The sequence below is a fragment of the Spermophilus citellus genome (genome assembly GCF_964194105.1).
Source record: "Spermophilus citellus genome assembly, chromosome: 11".
Classification (NCBI taxonomy): Eukaryota; Metazoa; Chordata; class Mammalia; order Rodentia; family Sciuridae; genus Spermophilus; species Spermophilus citellus.
In genome coordinates, this window is record NC_138192.1 from 128,631,429 (window position 1) to 128,652,527 (window position 21,099).

General features: G+C 45.5%; 1 protein-coding gene across 7 annotated transcripts in view; it reads left to right on the forward strand.

Annotated features, from left to right (window-relative positions):
* The window catches only part of ARMC9 (armadillo repeat containing 9), a 139,308-nt gene that overhangs the window by 52,108 nt on the left and 66,101 nt on the right, over positions 1–21,099 (forward strand). For 6 of the 7 annotated variants that reach the window (XM_081260758.1, XM_081260760.1, XM_081260763.1 and 3 more), the window contains 6 exons: positions 1,219–1,309; positions 2,535–2,658; positions 6,574–6,737; positions 7,875–7,951; positions 10,534–10,608; positions 19,621–19,711. In XM_081260758.1, the coding sequence (XP_081116884.1) occupies positions 1,219–1,309; positions 2,535–2,658; positions 6,574–6,737; positions 7,875–7,951; positions 10,534–10,608; positions 19,621–19,711 (622 nt within the window). The remainder of the gene's footprint in view (positions 1–1,218; positions 1,310–2,534; positions 2,659–6,573; positions 6,738–7,874; positions 7,952–10,533; positions 10,609–19,620; positions 19,712–21,099) is intronic. The other variant, XM_081260761.1, reaches the window with a different exon arrangement.

Sequence of the window (21,099 nt, forward strand, 5' to 3'; positions counted from 1 at the left end):
CTTTCCTGGATACAATACAGTTTCTTATGTCTTGAGGTATTGGTGACAAAGTTTTTATTTAGTTTTGGTTCTCCTCTTGCTGCACAGTCTGGTCTCTAGGGAGGCCCCCTCTTTGGCTCTATTTTCCATGTCAGAGCCTTTCCTCTGGCTCAGCTCCACTGAGAGCTGGGTGGGCCATTGACTGGGAGCCGCTGATTTCAGAGTCTCGAGTCCTTTCCCCTGGGGCGGTCACTTTCCTCCGAGAAGAGTCTTCTCGTGTCCTGCAGAGAGGTAAGGGTCTGGTTGCCAGGGTCAGGGTCTGGGAGCCAAGTGGGGGGGCAGCTTTTTCATTCTTTATTTAGACACCCCCCTCCATTTGCTGCAGAACCTAGCCCACCTGAGCCTACTGTCCCTAGTCCAGAGACCCTCTATTCCACCCTCACATAAGAACACCCCTGTGCCCCTGCACCACCCTTGGAGGTGACAGGAGCAGCATGGAGTCCAGCTGCTTCTTTAACACCTTTCACTCATTTGTCTGGTTCCCCGAGTCCGTTGGCCTTTTGGGGAGTACGCAGTGGAACTTGGGTGCTTCCTCCTTGTCCACTGTGGCCTTGGGTCTGGTGTTCCAAGCCTGCATTGCCACTTTCAGAGTAGTGTTGACATTTTTCGTTCTGTTGGTTCAGTCCTTAATTTAGATCTTATTTATTTATTTATTTATTTATTTATTTATTTTTGTAGTTGAGATTGAATCAGGGGCACTTTACCACTCACTGAATTACATCCCCAGTCCTTTTATTGATTATTTTGAGCAGGGTCTCACTAAGTTGCAATCCTCCTGCCTCAGCATTCTGCTTCTCTGGGCCCACTCCTACACCTAGCTTAATTTAGAAAACTCTTTTCCTGTAGCCTGCTGTGGATTGGAGGAAGCCAGCTCAGCTGCCCTGACCTGGTGACGCTCAGCAATAGTGACAGCCAACAGCCTTGCTTCCTGTGTGCCAGCGGCTGTGCTGCGTGTTTTGCGTGGTTAATTCATCTAATTTAGAAGTCTGGATAAATTCTTTTTGCCAAGTCTCATCAGGTGTTATTTGAAACCAAGACTTCCAGAGGAGAAGTTTGGCTTTGGTCTGTCCCCTCCAGTCAGTCCAGGCAGAGGAAGGGAGCAACCAGAGCTGCTGAGGCGGCTGTCACCTTGCCCTCCTCCTCACGGAGCCCCCGTGCTCTCCACTTTTGCCCCCACAGAGGAGCGTGCTGCAGTTGCTGCACTCCAAGAGCGAGGTGGTGCGGCAGTACATGGCCAGGCTCGTCAACGCTTTGGCGTCACTAGCAGAAGGTAAGCAGAGCGGCTCTGTGCAGGTGTTCCCCCACATTTCTTAAGATGAAATATGTTTTCTCATTTTATTACTGTTTAATTCATTGGAAGTCTCTTGTAAGAATTAAACATTCTTGTCATAGTGCTTTAATTTATTTTTATTAGTTATTGATGGACCTTTATTTATTTATTTGTTTATATGCGGTGCTGAGAATTGAACGCAGTGCCTCACACATGCCAGGCAAGTGCTCTACCACTGGGCCCCAGCCCCAGCCCCAGCCCCATGCTGTAATCTCTGTCAGCAAATTTTGTTGCTTTTAAAAGAGCTGATTTTGTAACCCTTCTTGTTTTATCACTTTGGGCTAGAACAATACTATTTAGATTACTTTCAAGTATGTAACAGGTATGCTTTTTCTATAGTTTTCTACTTAAACCAAAATAAGTTTTGTGAAGCAATGAAAGCTGATTCCAATAAGCAGTGTACCACTTCCATCAATAGACTACAATCTCTTAAATTAAAGGATTTGAGAATTTAAAAGATAACATGCCACCATAACTGAATTAAAAATGATCTTGCAAAGGGCCGTTATTTTCCATTAATTCTTACTTGTTTGAGCTGTTTTTAATGGAAATAAAAAGAGTTTTCAAATTATCGATACACGATACTCCAAAATTTTATTATCCATTCATCTGTTCATTATCGAATTCATTCAGCAGACATTTATTATAGTCTGGGGATGTGCCATAGCACTGTGGACACTTGTGTCCAAACATCATACCTGTCTGTCAGCATAGAAGTCCACAACAGGTAGTGCCCATTCAAGGCGTGTTCTAGGATCCTCCGTATGGCTTCCACCTTCTTCTCCAGGCCTGGGCCTGAGTCGAGGAACATGGAGTGTGGCCAAAAGCGTACCTTGGCTGCCCCTGTTGCAAAGACCAGTGGCTCACAGCACAGGCCCTGCCTTTTCTCCGTGCACATCTCACCGTGGGATTCAGAACTGTAGGCAGATGGAAGACAGTGCTCCCCACAGGAACATGGCGATCGTGAAGAGTAATTTCTCCTCATTACATAGTTGATTGAATAAAACAACTCTTAGAAGAAATGCATTTTAATGATTTCTTTTAGAACAAAAAATTATCTAATATGCAAAGTTGTTGTGTTACATGTAAAGTTTTCATAGCAAGTGATTTGGAGCCCACCAGATTAATTCTTCCTCTCTCCCCTGTTCGTCTGGGGTATCGTTAGGCCGCCTCTACCTGGCCCAGAACACTAAGGTGCTGCGGATGCTGGAGGGAAGGCTGAAGGAGGAGGACAAGGACGTCATCACCCGGGAAAATATTCTTGGGGCCCTGCAGAAGTTCAGTCTCAGGTGATGATCATGCCATAGGTCATGGGGGGTCCTGTGGAGCCTGATTGAGTTTTTTAAGCTGCCATTTAGTGCTTATTTAATTCCCATAACCTGGGAGGCAGATGGTGTATCTTTTAAATATAACTTCATTCTTTGTAAATGAATTGTTTTAAAACTAAAAAACAAAATTTAAAACAAGGGCAATTTTTACTATACATATTATGCACTTATTACTGGGCTAAATGCTGTCCTGTCCGGTAGAGGAGGGTAGCATTAAAAATGACCTGCTTCAGGGGATTGGGGTTGTGGCTCACTGGTAGAGTGCTTGCCTAGCATGCATGAGGCACTAGGTTCTATCCCCAGCACCACATAAAAATAGAAACAAATAAAATAAAGGTATTGTGTCCATCTACAACTAAAAAAAAAAAAAAAAAAAAAAAAGACCTGCTCTGGATGTCAGATATGCTAGGCCTGCTACTGTGTATAAACATGTACAAGATGGCTAGGTTATTTGGGGATTATTTCTTGCATTGAGTAAGCTTGAATTTGGAGAAGATCAAAATAGTTGGACAGTTTGGGAGGTATTCCTGGCTAGGTTATAAGTTTAGGGAAAGAAAGGTCCAGAATCACGAATTATCTAGATACATTAAGACTGAATGAGAAATGTAAGTTTGGAGAATTTTAACAAGAAGGTAAATCTGGGCATGGGTCTGGAGGAGAAAGCAATTTGAGACTGCCTAACGAGGGTAATGTGGTTTAGGAGGGCTTGAGCTTCCTTTTTTTGGCAACCCTAGGGAGGCTGAATGGGGACAATAGAAGACCACACTCCAAAAGGTGAGTTATAAGATTGGTCAGGAAATTTAGGCATTAACAAATATTTCCTTCAGGGTGATAGTTAGGAATGAAGAAGGAACAAATCAAAAAAATCTTATAAACTCAACGTAGGATCAGTTTTCCCCTTAATTGACCTATTGGTTTAATGCAATTCTTGTCAAAGTCCCAGCAAGGTTACTTTTGAAAACATAGATAAGCTTATTCCAAAATTTATATGGAAAGGCACAGACCTCTAATTAGAACAATCTTAGGAAAGAAAAACAAAATGGGAAAAATCACTCTTCTTAATATTAAGGCCTAGCTTAATACATATGTAGCTTCAATATAAAAACAGTGTTATATTAGAGGATGGACACATGAATCAATGGAATACTTTTTCTGTGAACACTTAGGAGAGTTTGGGTGATTTTTTGAGACATATAGAAAGCTTCTCTCTCCTCCACTAAGCTGCTACATAAGTCTGCTGGGAATGGAGGCACATGTGACAATGAAAGTATCACTGTGTTTTCCAGGGGACATTGGTGGTGTCCAGTAGTGCTGAATTGTTGGATTGTGTCTCAGGCCACATTCGAGGTTTAGAGACAAACATGAACACTTTCAAGTTGTCTCTAGTCCTCTGTGTGATTGGCAGTCCCTGGGAGGACACAGGGAGTGTGGCCAAAAGCATTCTTCGGCTGCCCCAGTTGTGGAGGCAGTGGCTCACAGCACAGGCCCTGCCTTTTCTCCTTGTGTATCTTACCATGGGGTTCTAGCCCCTGGGTGTCCGTCCCAGAACCCTCCTGCCGTGACTTGGAAGCTCCCCGTCAGAAATTGAAAAATCAGGTACTATTGAACCAATCTGGCACCTGCTAGAGGTTTTTATAAATTGAGAGCTTATTGAAGTATACTTTCTTTACCATAAAATTCACATATTAAGTGTGGAAGTCAATGGTTTTTAGCAGATTTGCTGAGGTGTGCAGCCATCACTACAACCTAATTTTAGAATATTTCTATGACCACCAAAAGAAACCTTGTACCATTTGTCCTTGTTCCTGCCCCAGCCCTTGTGACCACCAAACTCCTTTCAGTAGACTGACTTGTCCTGGATGTTTCACAAATGGAATCAGATAATGTGTGTCCTTTTGTGACAGTGTCTTTCACTTAGTGTAATGTTTTCACGGTTCCTTCTTGTCCTAGCCCTTGTCAGTGCTTTGTTCCTTGTTATTGCCGGAGAATAGCCTTCCATCTGATAGAGAGGCCCCATTTTGTGTCTCAGTCAATGGATGTGTGAATTGTTTTCATTGTTTTATCTGTTTTGCAAAGTGCTACTGTGGACATTTGCCTGTGAGTCTCAGCACAAGGGTGCATTTGCATTTCCTTGAGAGGCTTCTGGGAGTGGAATTGCCAGGGAGATGGCAAATCTTCAGAGTTCAGCTTCCCTCAGCACTGCCTCATTTTATCTTTGACTTTATGAAGAATTCTAGAACCTCCAGCTTTTCGCCCACCCTCTTCTGAACATGCTTTTCCCTGTCACATGCTCACATTGGACTGACTTTCCCTAATTACCAGAAGCCTGCAGAGTGAAGTAATCTAAGCGGTCCATGCTTCACGGGGGAAAGGGACAGGCTCAGGTCTGCTGTCATCCAGGTCCCTGCCGGTGGCAATTTCTTGTACTAACTCATGAACTGAAAAGAGCTGCAAGTGATTTGTCCAGTTATTCCTGCTCAGTTTGTCCGAACACTTTGCTCCTGTTTATCTACACAGCAGCTTAGCTTCATGGTGACTATGTTTAGGAAACTTAAGTACAGATAAAAGATTGGGTGAAGAAGTAGTTCTTTCTGGTAATGCAGAAATGGGCCTAATGTTTTTTGCAGCTTTCCAGGGTCTCTGCAATAAAAGTAGAAAGCAGTGGGCTTGCCCAGAGAGCAGTCTCCATGTGTTCCAAGAGGCCACACCGGTCAGGTCTGTGTGGCTACAGTAATGGTCTGAACAGTTACTTGCTCCTTCTTCCTCGGTCATTTTACCATAACTCGTTGATTAGGAGAGGGAAGTGCTGGCTGCTCTCTGGTGTTCACATCATTCTGTTTGTTGGCTTCTCATGGTGGCACTGTGCTTGGTGACATCTGTTCTTAAGGCTAACGTGATGACATCCACCATTGTATGTTGTGAAGAGGTATTGGATTCTGTAAAATCTTACACCTGGATGCTGGGTGAAATTTCTGTTTCCCGGGTCATTAAGCCACACTCTTCGTCTGTAGAGATCCGAGTCAGAATGCTGTTGAGCTGGGTCTTGCTCTTTTTTGTTTTTATTTTCATTCATCTCAAAGTGCCTGTGCTGCATTATATAGGGTTGAGACAAAAATCTTATTTTTCAAAGAAGTGTTACCGTGGCCCTGTTTTCTGATTTAAGTAGACCAAAAGCTGTCGATGAATATTCATTAAATATTTGAAATAAGCTGGGTACATCGGTGCATACCTATAATCCCAGCTACCTGGGAGGCTGAGGCAGGAGGATCACAGCCTCAGCAATTCAGTGAGACCCTCAGTAACTTAGTGAAACCCTATCTCAAATTTTTTTTTTTTTTTTAGTGAGAGAGGAGAGAGAGAGAGAGAGAGAATTTTTAATATTTATTTTTTAGTTTTCGGCGGGCACAACATCTTTGTTTTTGTATGTGGTGCTGAGGATCGAACCCGGGCCGCACGCATGCCAGGCGAGCGCGCTACCGCTTGAGCCACATCCCCAGCCCCTCAAATATTTTTAAAAAGTTGGGGGCTGGAGAGAGAGCTCAGTTGTAAAGCACCCCTGTGTTCAATCCCCAGTAGTCTCACACACACACACACACACACACACACAAATTGAGGTAATACTCTGCTAATTTTAAATATGGAAAAGGAAACTTTCAAAGGAGGAAGCCTCCTTATTACTTCTTCCTTTAAACGCTTCATTGTATCCCTGAAAGTAAAGGATTTTGTTATTTCATTTGTACCAGCTTAATAATAATAAAAAAAAAAGCCTCGGAGTCTATATCTTCCGTAGGCTTTCTTTTATGACGCAGAGCTGTATCTCCTGTGTGACAAGCCCCACCGGCCAGTTTTAATTCACCTCAGGCCTTTTCGTCCCAGGCGCCCACTGCAGACAGTGATGATTCGAGACGGCCTCATCTTCTGGCTGATTGACGTTCTGAAGGACCCAGATTGCCTGTCTGACTACACACTGGAGTACGCCGTGGCTTTGCTCATGAACCTCTGCCTCCGCAGCGCAGGTCTCCCCCATCCTGTATTTTCTGGTATGGGGGTGTGAGAAGAGATCCTGACCAGAGTCCAGGTTCCCGGTGACCCGGGGGGGGGGGGGGGGGGGGGCGCTTGCTTTTTGTCTCCCTCGGAGAAAAAGAAAAGACAAGCCTAAAGTATTTCCAGCTAGGTATAGAGCTGCTGAGTCGCCAAGGCCAAAATACGGTCTGGCCTTCGAAAGAGTGTTTATATGTATGCACTTCGCACAGGAAGAGGAGACTGAATTCATTCGTGTTTCCCTTCATTTTCATTACGTTATTCTGAAGCCTGAGGACTGTGCGCCCAGCGTTCTCCAGGATTAAGCTGCTGGCAGGAGCGGTGACATTAACTGTGCTTCCTGCTCCTAATCCTTTTCTCACCCCTTCCTGGTGGTCGAGGTTCTCTGAGCATCATAAGCCGTTTCCCTGCTTGTTCAGGGAGACGGTGGCACCACCACCTGTTCGGGATCAGTCTGTGCCAACTTCAGTAATAGCCACAGCCCATTACTGGGCACTGGGGGCTCCGTGCCACCTTAAGTCCTTCATGTCCACCACCTCACTGAATTCTCCATCAGCCTTTCAGGTAGATAATTGCTGTTTTAAAGAGGAGGACACTGAGGCCCACGGTCACATTGTTGCTGGAATCAGACCCTTTAAGAAGCGGCAAAGGGCACTTGGAGAGTGGGACAACTCAAACTTTATTTTTATGCCAGTGGTCCCAGAGGAGGTCACACTCCAAATTCTGAGCCCCTATCTGCAGTTTCTCACAACGTTAATAGACTATCTGGTGCCATAAAATTTCTAGTTTCTAGCAGGAGTAGGTTTACAGAAACAGAGTGGGAAACGGGAAGGAACTGACTCTCTCACAGGCCTCCAATAAATCTCTAGCCTTGGGCTAAGCCACAGCACTTCAAACGGGAGTAGATTGTAAATAACTACCATCCAAAAAGTAGGGGTCATAACGGGAGGGGACTGTCCTTTTCCCAGGCACTGTAGTTTTCCACAACAGTGTTCTGATTTCCTTTTACACTCAGGCCTGTGTTGCCTTCCATCACAACATAGCATAAACAGACCAGCCAGGCTTGTGCTCAGGTCTGCCTACGTGAAACTGTGCTTCCGAGTTCAGATGCGTCATGTTTTGTTTTGGTCCCACAGGGAAGAACTTGTGTGCCAAGGTGGCAGGCCTGGTGCTGAAAGTCCTTTCGGATCTCCTTGGCCACGAAAATCACGAGGTACTCAGTCAGCATTGCTGGCCCCGGGTGTGGGGGAACACTGGGCCTGCAGGCAAGGGGCTGGCCTGCAGCAGTGGTTGCATTTGACAAGTGTACACATGCTCCCTCCTGCAGGTATTTTTATGAACGACTTCAAATCTTTTATGATCTAAAAGTTTGGAGCTCAGAGCAGGGAGTATGTCCCCAAGTCCTCGTGTTTTGGGATGGTCCTTGCTGTACCTCACTTTTTCTCCTTATCGTCTTTCTCGGCTTCATCTCCCCCCCAGTATCAGCGCTCGCATTGATGTTGTCCGTAGTAGGTACAAATGTGGCCTTAAAGTACATGATACCGCATCTGTGCCATACCCTGCATGTGTGGAGCTTGTGTGGTGTGAGTTTTCCTGTGCTGCTGGGACCTTCCTGGGTTCCTGTACATGCCCCTGGCTCACTCAGTCTCGCCACTGCCACGCCCCCCCATGTTACCTGCACCCCAAGGGTAGACACTGGGTTGTCTCCGGCTCTGCTGCCACAGCTGTCCTCAGTGAGGCACCTGCCCACCTGAGCCTGCGCAGAGCTTCCCCAGGGTGTGGACCCTTTTCACCACCGACTCGCAGCATACACCAGGCTGTGGCTGAGTCCCCCCAGATTGTCCTCTAGAACAGCTGGACTAGCTGTTCTCACCAGCATCCCCTCCCACCTGGTGGTATCCTCCAAGTTTCGTAGCTTATGGACCATAAACCCTTTTTTAAGTGAAATAGAGCTGTAGGAAGACAAATCAACAAAAGCCAGCAAAGGTGATGCTTCTCTTGTTTTTTTGCAACCGCCTTTGTACAAGCTACAACATTGCCTTTCACCTGCAGTCAAAGTCAGACCTCTTTCCATGGACCAGGTGCAGGGGCGTATGTTAGCAGGACACAGTAACAAGACCACAGGGTCACGAGGGAGCCCTGGGTTCCCACTGGTCCGTCCCATTCCAGGCAGATGGCTCCAGCCACTCCTTTCACCCACAGCTCCTAGGCTCACAGCATCATTGCTGAGGACCTGGTTTCTTCAGCAGGTGGAGTTCAGGGGCTGTTAAAGTCTGTGCCATGCATTTTATGTTTAAAACCATTGAGCTCTTAGCTGAGCACGGTGGCGCACGCCTGAAATCCTAGGGACTTGGGAGGCTGAAGCAGGAGGACTGCAAGTTCAGGACCAGCCGCAGCGACTTAGCGAGATTCAAAAGCACTGGAGATGTAGCTCAGTTGTAAAGTCACCCTAGGTTCAATCCCCAGAACCGAGAGAGAGAGAGAGAGAGAGAGAGAGAGAGAGAGAGAGAGAGGAGAGGAGAGAAGAGAGAGCGCGAGCCCAGTGCTAGGAAGGGTGGTGGCCAGTGTGCCCTCTCTCTGGCTGTGGAGAGAGCAGCACACAGTCCACAGAACAGGTGACTCTCACTCATCAAGCCAGCTGTGACCTGTCCTGTGTTCATTCAATGTTGGTGTTATCTGTATGATTTAAGAATGGTCCTCTCCTCAGAGGTCCTAAAGGAAGAGAGTTCCTGTATATTAAAAAAAAAACAAAACAAAACAAAAAAAAACCCACAGAGTCTCCAGGCACAGTGGTACACACCTCTAATCCCAACTACTTGGGAGGCTGAGGCAGGAGGATCACAAATTCGAGGCCAGCCTTGGCAACTTAGCAAGCCCCTATCTCAGAATTAAAAATTTTTAAAAATGCTTCTGGGTTCAATCTCCTATACAAGAAAAAAAAAAAAAAGTCACAGAATTCAGGAGAGCAGTAGAGGGTTGAACAGGGAGCAGAGGTGAGCACCATGTGCGGAGCTTTCAAGAAGAGCTTCCTAGAATCTCTGTCGGAGCTTGGTTTGAAAGGCAGAATCAGCTGTCCAGATGGACATGTGGGAAGAGCTTTACCATAAGGGGAACTGCAGCAGCCAGGGCTGAGGTGCGTGCACCAGGAACATGTGGCGGGGGTCTTTCAAATAGTGTGGGCACCCTGGGCAGCGCAGAGGGAAGAGCAGAGCAGGTGGTGTGGGCACCAGCCCCTGGAGGAGCCTGTGTGTGTACACACAGTGTGTGGAAGAAGCTAGGACTTCGCCATGGGCGCTTGGAAGGCTCCCGAGGTGGGGGCAGGAACAATCAGCCCATGCTGTAGAATTTCAGCGATGATAGGATGGTTGGGTGAAAGGGTGGGTGTCGGGTGGAGGCTGGAGGTCTGACGGAGGCTGGGCCACGGACAGCGATGTGTGAACAGGATGTGGAACAGATGTGGAATAGAAGGGTCCTTTCAAGGACCGAACCTAGGGAGTTCCGAGCAATCTGTGACGACTCTAAAGTTCCCAGGCTCCATGACCAGGAGGATAGAAATGACTTAAGCAGTGGAGTATAGCAGGAGGAGGCCTTGGGCGGAGAGATGGCCTTGGTTTTGGACTCCTGGTTGTAGAGATCCCTAGAACATACAAATAGAGATGTTTGTTATTTGAAAACATGCATCCTGAACTCTGGAGAGATGGATGCCCTCTCCTCCTCAGCCAGCTGTGGTGTTTGATAATTGAGTTGTGAAGTATTTGAAAACTTGCAATTGATTGTCTTTTTCTCCCCTTAAAGATACAGCCATATGTGAACGGAGCTCTGTACAGTATCCTTTCTATTCCATCCATTCGTGAGGAGGCAAGAGCAATGGTAAGAGAGAGCGCCGAGTGCTGTGGGCGCCTGTCAGTGCCACGTGCCCAGCTGCTGGGGCAAGCACTGCCTCCACAGGGCCGGGGAGGCTTCACACAGGTCCCACGCTCCCTGAAATGGCATGCAAAATATATATTTGCAGTTTTCTGGGCAGGGGCTGGGGATATAGCTCAGTTGGTAGAGTGCTTGACTCAAATGCACAAGGCCTTGGGTTCAATCCCCAGCACCACACACAAAAGAAAGTTTTCTGGGAAAAGTCTATATCTTTTATCAGAATCTCAAGGGGATCCCTAGATTCTAAATGGTTAAGAACCGCAGTGTTAAGAAATTTCCAGCAAGTTTATTTTTGCAAATGGAACAGACAAGCTACAAAGATTGCAAAAGTGCAGTACTCAAGTTGGTTGGTAAACAGCGAGTTCCCAGTTTAGTGTATTTGCATTAGTGCTTATGCTCAAGTGAAATCAGCACCAGGTGATTAGTGTCTTATTTGGAGAGGTGAATGTTTCAAGATCTAATAAGCAAAGCCACTCAAGTTTTGTTCTTTTTCTTTGTACCTTGTGAAACCAGGGTGACCATGCGTATATTATATGCTGCGGTGAAGGGATTACATGTATTTCCCCACTCAAAACACAGGATGATGTCAGATTGAAACCAGAACATTCCCCCAGTTGGTTTTGCTTCCTTAGAATGGCTTAATCTCCTACTTGGTTTTGGTTTTCTAAATCACATTAACAGTTATACCAGCTTACCAAACAGTGGAACTGAGTCGCCTGCTACTTTTAAATTAAAAACTCTGCATTTTCAATAGGAAATAGGAAATAAAAGCTTGATTAAATCCTCACTGTGGTCATTTAGGTGAAAGAGAAAGATTGTTAATCAAGGAAGGAACAGGAAAATGGCATGTAGGAGGAAAGGATGGGGTGTCGTGGCATCAAAAAAGGCAAGGGCTGGGGTGTAGCTCAATATTACAACGCATACCTAGAATGCACAAGGCCCTGAGAACATCCAGCAAAGGTGGGGATGACGGGAGGGAGTGCAGTCAGGGGACAGGGACCACATCCCCTGAGATCATCAAGGTGTAGCTCAGCAGAACAGGGCATCCCGCAGATCATCAGGCCAGGGAGAAAAAATGCGGCAGCAGAGCCCCAGGGTCCTGAGTGGCACTATGAGCAGCTCTAACATCTGTCTAACAGGAGTCCCAGAAGGAGGAGAGTGGGAGATAATGACACAGAAAAAAGATTGAATGATAATGAAGCAACTTGGTGAAAAACAAACACTTTAGTTTTTGACTTTTAAGAGAGAACTTGAATTGCTCAGATAAAGGTCTGAGTGTAGGCTTCCTCTGGTATTTGAATGGAGGTCAGAGTAATGAGCTCCCGACAGCCTCCCCCACCCCTGTTAGCCTGAGCTGAGGAACTTTTTAGACACAACACCCAGGCGGTTGCCTATTGAGCGATTTGTAAAGTGGCCTCAAAAGGGTGATTATGGCCACAGTAAGGTTTCTCTCTTAAATCCTCGGGTTCCCTCTTTACACTTTTATTCTTGAGGGAGTTTTTAGGTAAATAAAGCCAGTACATTCTTATTGAGTATGAGGCTGCATGGTGCATTTGCTGGTCAGCGTCTCAGCTGTGCACCTGCCTTCGCCTTAGCTGCGAGGGATGCTGGGAATGCTAAGCACTAGAGGAACAAGACAAGAAAAACGCTATCCACAACCTCCCCACTGTACCCTCTGCTCATGCAGTGCAGGGAAGGGGAGACAGAACTGATGTCCTTGGGCCCTGCTGGTGTTTGAGCTGAGGGTCACACAGTCCTTCTGCAAAGCAGCTGCGCACCACAGGTGAGACCCACTGCAGTGCCCATCTCGGGCTCGTTCATTTCCCTGCAGTTGTTGGTGCAGAGAGGAACTCATTGCTGGGTGATGCTCATTTTAACATTTTTACAATGTTGAAAACCTGGAAGTAACATAATTTTTACCATAATTGCTGATGAAATTGTGGTTCTTTGGTTCACGATGTTAATAACTTTAGAAGATGATAATTAGGAAAAGCAGGATGAGGCAGAATGAAAATTTTATTACATCATGAGGAATTAAAGCAGAGCATGTCATTATAAGAATTCTGTTTTAGCAACTGGGTAAAACCTTTGTGTGCTTATGGAAAATGACAGCACATGCATAAAATTATATTAGTACCAAGTACAATTAGTACCAAGCTGGAGTACTTGTCACCATGTGCCCTTCTCTGGGATCAGAGCCCCTGTGAGCATTCTGCAGAGCTGGGGCAGACCAGATGTGGTGCTAGGTAGGAAGGCTGTAGAACCTCTGGGAGACCAGGGAACTGGGCGTGGGGGCACCCAGCCTGAAGGAATGCCCTTGTGCTCCATGGGCTGCCCACAGCTCATGCCTACTATGCCAGCAACTCTCCTCCACTCTCCCCAGAGGTCTGGATGCCACTGCTATCCACTCTTCCAAAAGATGTGTGTTCCCTCCTGCCCACTTTCTCACACTGCCTGCTTCCAATTCAGAAGCTTCACCTGGGTACATTTTTGGCAGCATCTAGGCTGGGTGCCAGTACCCTCACTGCAAAGCAAGCTGGGATGCCAGTCATTGGCTGATACCCTGCACAAGTAATCGAGCCCTTGCTGCCCGAGGCCTGAGCCCGAGTGTCAGGTAGCCCTATTTATCTGAGCTCTTCTCCCGCTCCACAACTCAGCCAGCTTACAGGGGCCTCAGGGGACTCATTTGCCTTTTCTCCCCCTCTTTTTATTCTCCTTTTGGTGATATGGTAAGACCAGTAAAATTGTATTTGGTACTAATATAATAAGCATAAGTTTAAGCTGTTTAAAAGTTGCTTCTCAACCAGGCGCACATCAATAATCCCAGCTACTTGGAAGACTAAGATAGGGGGATCACAAATTCCAGGTCAGTCTGGGCAACTTAGCAAGACCCTGTCTCAACATAAAAAATAACAAGGGCTGGGGTGTCGTTAGTCCTACAGTACTCTCCAGCTAGGAGCTTAGCAGTTGTACGCCGCAGGGGGCCGCCAAGCCTCCTACCTAGATTCCATGGTGCCCTTAGGGAAAAGCCTTTCAAAATTAGTGTGGAAATTTGACTGAGATGATTAGTTGATAGAACATCTTTGCAATTTGGCTACACACACACACACACACACACACACACACACATAAAATCCTCAAAAACATTCATATTCTTGGGGATGTGGCTCAAGCGGTAGAGCGCTCGCCTGGCATGCGTGCGGCCCGGGTTCGATCCTCAGCACCACATACAAACAAAGATGTTGTGTCCGCAGAAAACTAAAAAATAAATATTAAAAAGTTTCTCTCTCTTTAAAAAAATTTAAAACAAACAAACAAAAAAAACATTCATATTCTTTGCCCAGTAATTCTTTTGGAGCTCACGTACACCATGACCAGATAGTATATACTGAAATATTCACTGCAGCGTTATTGATTGTAGTAGAAACCAGGGAACAACCTAAATGGCAACACTTGGGGGAACGAGTTGGGGAAGGAGTAAGAACAGGCAGGGAGGTGAGGTGTCCCCTGGGCACGCCCAGCTGGAGCTGTGTTCTGTCTTTTTGTTGCTGTTGTTGTCACACATTATTGGTCTTCTAGTTAGTTGAATTAATCAGTCAGACAACAGTTGCCACAATAATGTCTGTCAAAGTGGCTCGCCATAAAATCTCCAGTGCCACATTCATCTGAAGGGCTCTCCCGGCAAAGGTGAATAACTGTCGGCCATTTTCGTCCCCCTTATAGTATTTCAGGAAAGCTAACTTATTGTTCTTTCTCTTGTGTTTGTTCTTCCTGGGAGTGGGGTAAGACCTCTTAGCACCATCAGCCTCAGCATTAGATGAAAGGTGGACTCCTTTTGAATGTTGTAGTCAGACCAAGTATGTCCTTCTCCCTGTGCTGACCAGCTAAGGTCAGGTTTTGCTGAACAGGAGGAATGCCTCCCTCATCCTGGATCTTGGCCTTTACATTTTCTATGGTGTCCATCAACCTTGAGTGGGATAGTCTTCCCTGAAAGGGTCTTTATGAAATCTGCGTCCTGACTCTGGCTCCAGCTCAGATGGCAGCTCTGAACTGTGTTCCAGTCTTGCTCTGCCATTTCCTGGTTGTCTTTGGGCACCGTGGGAATTACTGTAGCACCAAACACATGGAATTGTGAGAATCAAAAGAGCTGATGCTCACATACTATGCCTGCCACTGAGTGAGCATTGAGAGGTGATCTTAGCTGCTATTATTATTATAGCTACTAAAACTTTGTTTATGAGCTTTATATTGACACAAGAAAATAGTAAGTTAAATTTAAAAATAAAAAACAGCATTATAACAGTATGATCTCAATTGTGTAAAACAATAGCCATAAAAGAAGAAATACTTCAGAATGTTCAGTTTTATCTCTATGCAGAGAAATATTTTATTCTTTTTTTTTTTTTAAATGGGGCTAGACCCCAGGGACACTTTACTGCTAAGTTACACCCCTTTTTTTTCTTTACTGTATTCATTTATTTATAACATTTTGGTTATACCTAGTAACATAGGGGTTGCGTTTACTCCAAGAAATGGTGCATGAATGGCCTTTGATTTCAGCTCACGCTCCCCACTCTTCCCTCCTTCCTCCCTCCTGCTTCTCCCTCCTCTATTCTATTGATCTTCCGTTTGCTCTTCTGATTTATTTATTTTGGGTTGGTTCTTTCCACTTATACGTAAAGGTGAAATTTCCTGTGGCATATGTATATAAATAGCACATCACCTCCTTTCCCATCCTTCCTTTCTCCCTCTCAAGCTCCTTCTTTTCCACTGATCTTGCCTGTGTCTTTATGATATCTGACCCTCTCCTTTCTTTCCTTTATTTTACTCTAACTTCCACATATGAGAAAAAACATTTGACTTCTTTGGGGGGTGGGATACTGGGGATTGAACTCAGGGGCACTCCACCACTGAGCCACATCCCCAACCCTATTTTGTATTTTATTTAGAGACAGGGTCTCACTGAGTTGCTTAGGGTCTTGCTTTTGCTAAGGCTGGCTTTGAACTCACAATCCTCCTATCTCAGTCTTCCTAGCTGCTGGGATTACAGGTGTGTGCCCGGTAACATGTGACCTTTAATTTTCTGAAGTTGGCTTATTTCACTTAGCGTGATGTTCTCCATTTCCATCCATTTACCAGCTAATGTCATACAGTCATTATTCACCAGAGCTCGTCTGGAGGTTCTAGCAGGGGAGTGCAGCTACTCTTGACTGAAGAGCAGTTCTACTTTATCAGGGAAGGTTGTCTGAGTGCACAGCTTGTGGGGGAGGAAGGGGACACCGCCTAGCCAGTGGGATCAGCCGAATCAACCCTGGCAATCAATGGAGTGACAGATGTTGCAGCCAGATTGCCCTCACATCCATAAAGTCATTGTGGCTGAGTAAAAGTCCATTTTTTCTTAACCCATTCATCTATTGATAGGCATCTGGGTCCCAGCCCTTTTTTATTTTTTATTTTGAGACATGCTCTTGCTAAGTTGCTGAAGTTGGCCTTGAATTTAATGATCCTCCTGTCTCAGCCTCCCGAGTCACTTGAATTCCATCATGTACACTGGCTATTTATTTTATGTAGCTTATAAGTTTTAGTGGAAAACCTGAATGATTTTCAGAATTAGAGGAAAATGTTTTTATTCACCTAAAATAGACATTTGAGTTTCCAAGAGGGAAGTTTCTCTTGAAGACCTTTAGTGGTAGATTAGACTGTTTGGGCTGGAACAAAATAGAATGTGGTATAGAGCTGAACTGCTGAGCATAAGGGAGAGGTGGGATCGTTTGGAGGGCTGTGTGGGTGTTCAGTACACGCTGTCTACCTCTGTGCAAGGTGCTTTAGCCCACTCAGTCCTCAAAGCCCCTAAAGGAATGGCTGTGGCTGTGTCCCCATTGATGTAAGAGGTAGATTTCTGGGCCTGGAGCCACACAGCTAGTGTAGGGGCCAACTGCATGTTTGTTTTGAGAACTTTCCACTCCTCAGGCTGCAGTGCTTCTTTAGAAATGAGAACTAATTTAATCTTTTTCTCCCCCCCCCCCCACCCAGTGCTAGGGATCAAGCCCAGGTTCTCACACATAATAGGCAAGCGCTCTTTCTATACCAGTTTCTTTCTAGACTCCTATCCCTAATCTCATCTTTAATGAAAAATCTAGATATGATAAATGTTTTCCTTCCTTAAATTCTATAATACAAACACTGTCTTCTGTGTTATTTCATATTGAGCATCTCTAATCCAAAAATCTAGAATCTTAAATATTCCAAACTCTAAAACTTTTGGAGCATAGACATGAAATATAGGTAGAACATTCTACATCATAAAACTTTGTTTCACACACAGAATTATTTAAAATAGGGCTAGGGATGTGGCTCAAGCGGTATCGTGCCCGCCTGGCATGTGTGCGGCCCAGGTTCAATCCTCAGCGCCACATACAAAGATGTTGTGTCCGCCGAAAACTGAAAAATAAAAATATTATAAAAAAAAGAATTATTTAAAATATTGTATGAAGTCATCTTGATGGTATGTGTATGAGATATTGACAAAGCATAAATGAATTTTGTGTTGAGACTCGGGTCTGGGGGGGCCTAAGATAGTTCATTATTTGCATGCAGATGTTCCCAAAGCCAAAAACCCTGAAGCTCCAGGCATTTCAGATAAGGGCCACTCCACCTGTTTCCTGCAATGATCCTAACCTTGACCTCCTGGGGGGAGTTCCCTCTTTGCTTCCATTCAGCCTGCAATTCCTTTTCACACGTGGCTGATATTCTCCTTTCCATCTAACCTGAGTGTTTGTATTAGGCCAGGATTATCTTCAAAATGAGTTATTACTTTCAGGGTCAAATACTGTTATTTTTATGACTTCTCATTTCTATAATTCAGATTAAACATTACCTAATATATGTGGTTTTAAAAAATAAGTACAATTTCTGACTGGACTCTTTCCTATTAAAAAAGCATCCCCAGGTGATCCTCCTCATTACACAGGAATTTATTGTTTGTTTTCCAAGTAACAACTGAGTTAGAGCCATATGAAAGAGAGTGAGTGAAAATAAAAAGATCTATAAAGATAAGAGCAGATACTCCCTCGTAAAAGTAACATCTGGGAAGAAAAGGTAGAAGCGAGCCTGAATGGATTCTTTGTCCCATTCCTGGGGCACAGGTTGAGGACTTTCCATTCCCAAGCTACTTGCACTTGATTCTGCTCTTGGGCATGTCGGGCTGATGGAGCTGTCACTCCTACAGTGTCCCTTCCCTGGCCCTTCCCTGGGAAGTGGGGATGGACGGTAAGAGTGAGACCAGTTGATAAGACAGAGACAGCAAAGTCAGCTCCCCTCTCAGCCAAGGTCCATGCCAGATGTTGGTGGTTGTCCCTTTGTAAGACAAACACAGGTATTTTGGCTGGCCACACAGGAGCTGGACAGTGCTGCCCAGTCCTCTTTGAAACACCCTGTCCTTGATTCCAGAGACTCCTTCCAGGCCTTCTCCCGTTGTAGACTGTTTTCTCAGGGTCTCTGTGAGCTTACCCGTCTATCTTCCAATGAAATGTCATGGTTCTCTCACTCTGTCCCAATCCTCTGCTCTTCTCACTCTGCTGTTATCCCCTTGACTTAGCTGCCGGGTCTTTCACCCCAGCCACTAGCCCTCCAGACACAGCCAGGCAGCCTCTCCTGTCTAGTAGACACAGGTGCCAGCCACGGCACGAGAGGCCATCAGTTAGGTGTGACTGGCAAACAGTGGATGCTCAGGCCTTCCTCGTTCGGCTCAGTGCATCCTGACACATGTATACTATCTACATAACTAATACCCAGTTACATACGTGGTCTTTTAAGTCTCCTGTCATCTTGAGGGGCAGCCTTGTTTTATAATTGAAGAAACAGGCTGAGTGAAGTTGAGTAATTTGAGTAAGGTCACACAGCTAATCCACGTAGGAGCTAGGATTACCATCCAAATGGTAATCCTGATTTAACCTTTCTGTGAAGCAGTTCTCGTCATTGGGTCATGAGAGTTTAACCTCTTCTGCTCTTGACACTTCTCTGATTCCAAACTGGCCTACCTAAAAAGGGAACATATCAGCTCATGTAACCAAGAAGTCCAGGATAAGCTTCAAGCATGGTTTGATCAGGGTTTGCATGGCTTCAGATCCATCTCTCTACCACCTCTGCACTCTGCTTCTTCTGTTTTGGGTTCATCATTAGATATGCTTCCCCGTCTTGGTGGCAAGAAAGCCTCAACAGCTCCAGCTATGTGCTTAACTCCTGTCCTTCAGGGAAAGAGGAAGGAGAGGAATTAGACACCATGTTCAAGTCAACTCACCTACTCCCTGTGATTGTGCTAGCCAATGTGAAAATTCCAGTGTCAAACATATTACAATAGGGGCTAGGGTCATAGCTCAGTGGTAGAGCGCTTGCCTAGCACTTGTGAGGCCCTGGGTTCAATTCTCAGCACCACATAGAATAAAATAAAGATATCATGTCCATCTACAGCTAAAAATATATTTTTTTAATTACAATAACCATAATGACGTAGCGTAGTAACTATAATTCTTATGATAGAAAAAGAATGAAGGCTGTTTAAAGAGTTTCTGTTTGTTCATTTACTTCTCTAAACAAATGTTCCACTTTTTGAAGGCCATATTTGGCCCTAAAATCCAGAAGGCATTGAATAAATAGAGGAAAACACAGGAAAGAAATCATCTCTCAACAAATTGCCAAAACTCAAGGCAGTACTATGCAGGGAAATTTTACAATTATTTTTAAGCTAAATACATTATAAAGTTATTTTGAAGTCAGACAGTCAACCAAGAAGAAAATCTCACTGTGACTTATAAAAGGAACAAAAAGAATATTTAGTAGCAAGCAGAGGATTTTTATTGTATGTATCTTCTTCCCCCCAAAAAAAGAGAAATTCTTTTTTGGATGAGATGAAACTGCCCTACTGAAAACACTAAAGCATTGTGTGCATTGTGCTTCTAGGGGATGGAAGACATCCTGCGCTGCTTCATCAAAGAAGGCAATGCTGAGATGATCCGCCAGATAGAGTTCATCATCAAGCAGCTCAATTCCGGTCAGTTGAATGCAAGAACCTACGCCTCGCTTTTGAACTGTTTGCATGTGTCAGAAGGATGTGGGGCTCTCTCAGTGGGGCTTGGGGTTCCTTGGAAGTCATTGGCCTTTAGGGAAGTGGGGAGGCCCAGGTGAACTCACAGTGTAGCCAGTAGTCAAGGCCAGAGTGTCCAAAGATTAACAGTCTCTTATCATACGTTAGGGCCTGTAGTCAACAAAAAGAAGTTAAAAGCAATTTCAGAAACCCTTCCCTAACCTTGTAAGTTCTCTTTATGGGCCTCTCCCTTTCCTCTCCTAAGTTCTGCGCCAATGGGTGACTTCCCCAGGTCCTGGGGTCAGATAGTACAGTACACACCTCCCTTGGTGATCCATTCACTCCAGGTGATGTATGATTTTCACCTAGAAGCAAGGTCCTCTTTCTGTTGAGCTGCTTCTATTACCACAGCCACATGTCCCATAATAAGCAGGAGAGGAAGGCCAGGGGAGCCTTGGATGGGGTGGGGGAGGAGCTCTTGGCTCTTGGTGTGGACTCTTCAACAGAGGCCCTTGGTGCTGCCAGCATTGGGGGCAGTTTGTCCTCTCTGACTCTCCATGTGCCCTTCCCTGACACCTAGCAGTGCAAGTAAACATGAGCAAAAGGTAAGCCAGGGTCTCCCTTCTCCTCACAAGTCACTGCTTGACCAGAGCCAAGCTCCAGGGAAACGCCAGAAGCCCACAGGTGCTGTGTCTCTGCTCCCAGTTCAAGCCTCACAGCACCTGGGCAGATTTGCTGCACCCACACCATTTAAATTAGAATCCCCACAGGAGAGAGAGGGCCTCGAGGGACAGGTGGTACCAGGGCAGCCAAGAGGAGCCTGCTGCCAGGCAGAGAAGAGGCCACAGGAGTGAGTGGCCAGGGAGCTGTGGGTTACCTGCCCGTCCTGTTTGAATGTCCTCCTCTTTGGTTCTTATGGAGCAAGTATAACTCATCCCAAATTCAGGTGGGCAGAGAAAAGAGCTTCATTTTCTCCAGGGACTTCAGTTCTGACTCCGAGCCCAGGCTGGTGTGATGAAACAGATACAATGTGAACGAGCCTGCCCGAGTCTCGGCTAAGGTTGCTTCCTGCCTTCTCTGGGTGGGCTGCCACTGAAGTGGGTAGTTGTTGCCCGTCTGCTTCTTGGTCATTAGTGACGCCAGGTCCTCCCTCTCAGGCCAGGGGTTCTCTGCAACTTCAAGGTCACATTTGGGTTGGAATCTTCTTAAGGCTGCCTGTATTTGAGTCGTTGAGACAAACGCACATCCATCTTCTTGCCAGTCTTCCTGGAAGCCAAGAAGCAGGATGCAGACTCCATTTGCTCCCTGGCATAAGAGTCAACTTTCCCTTATGTAAAACTGCCCTGGCTCAACAT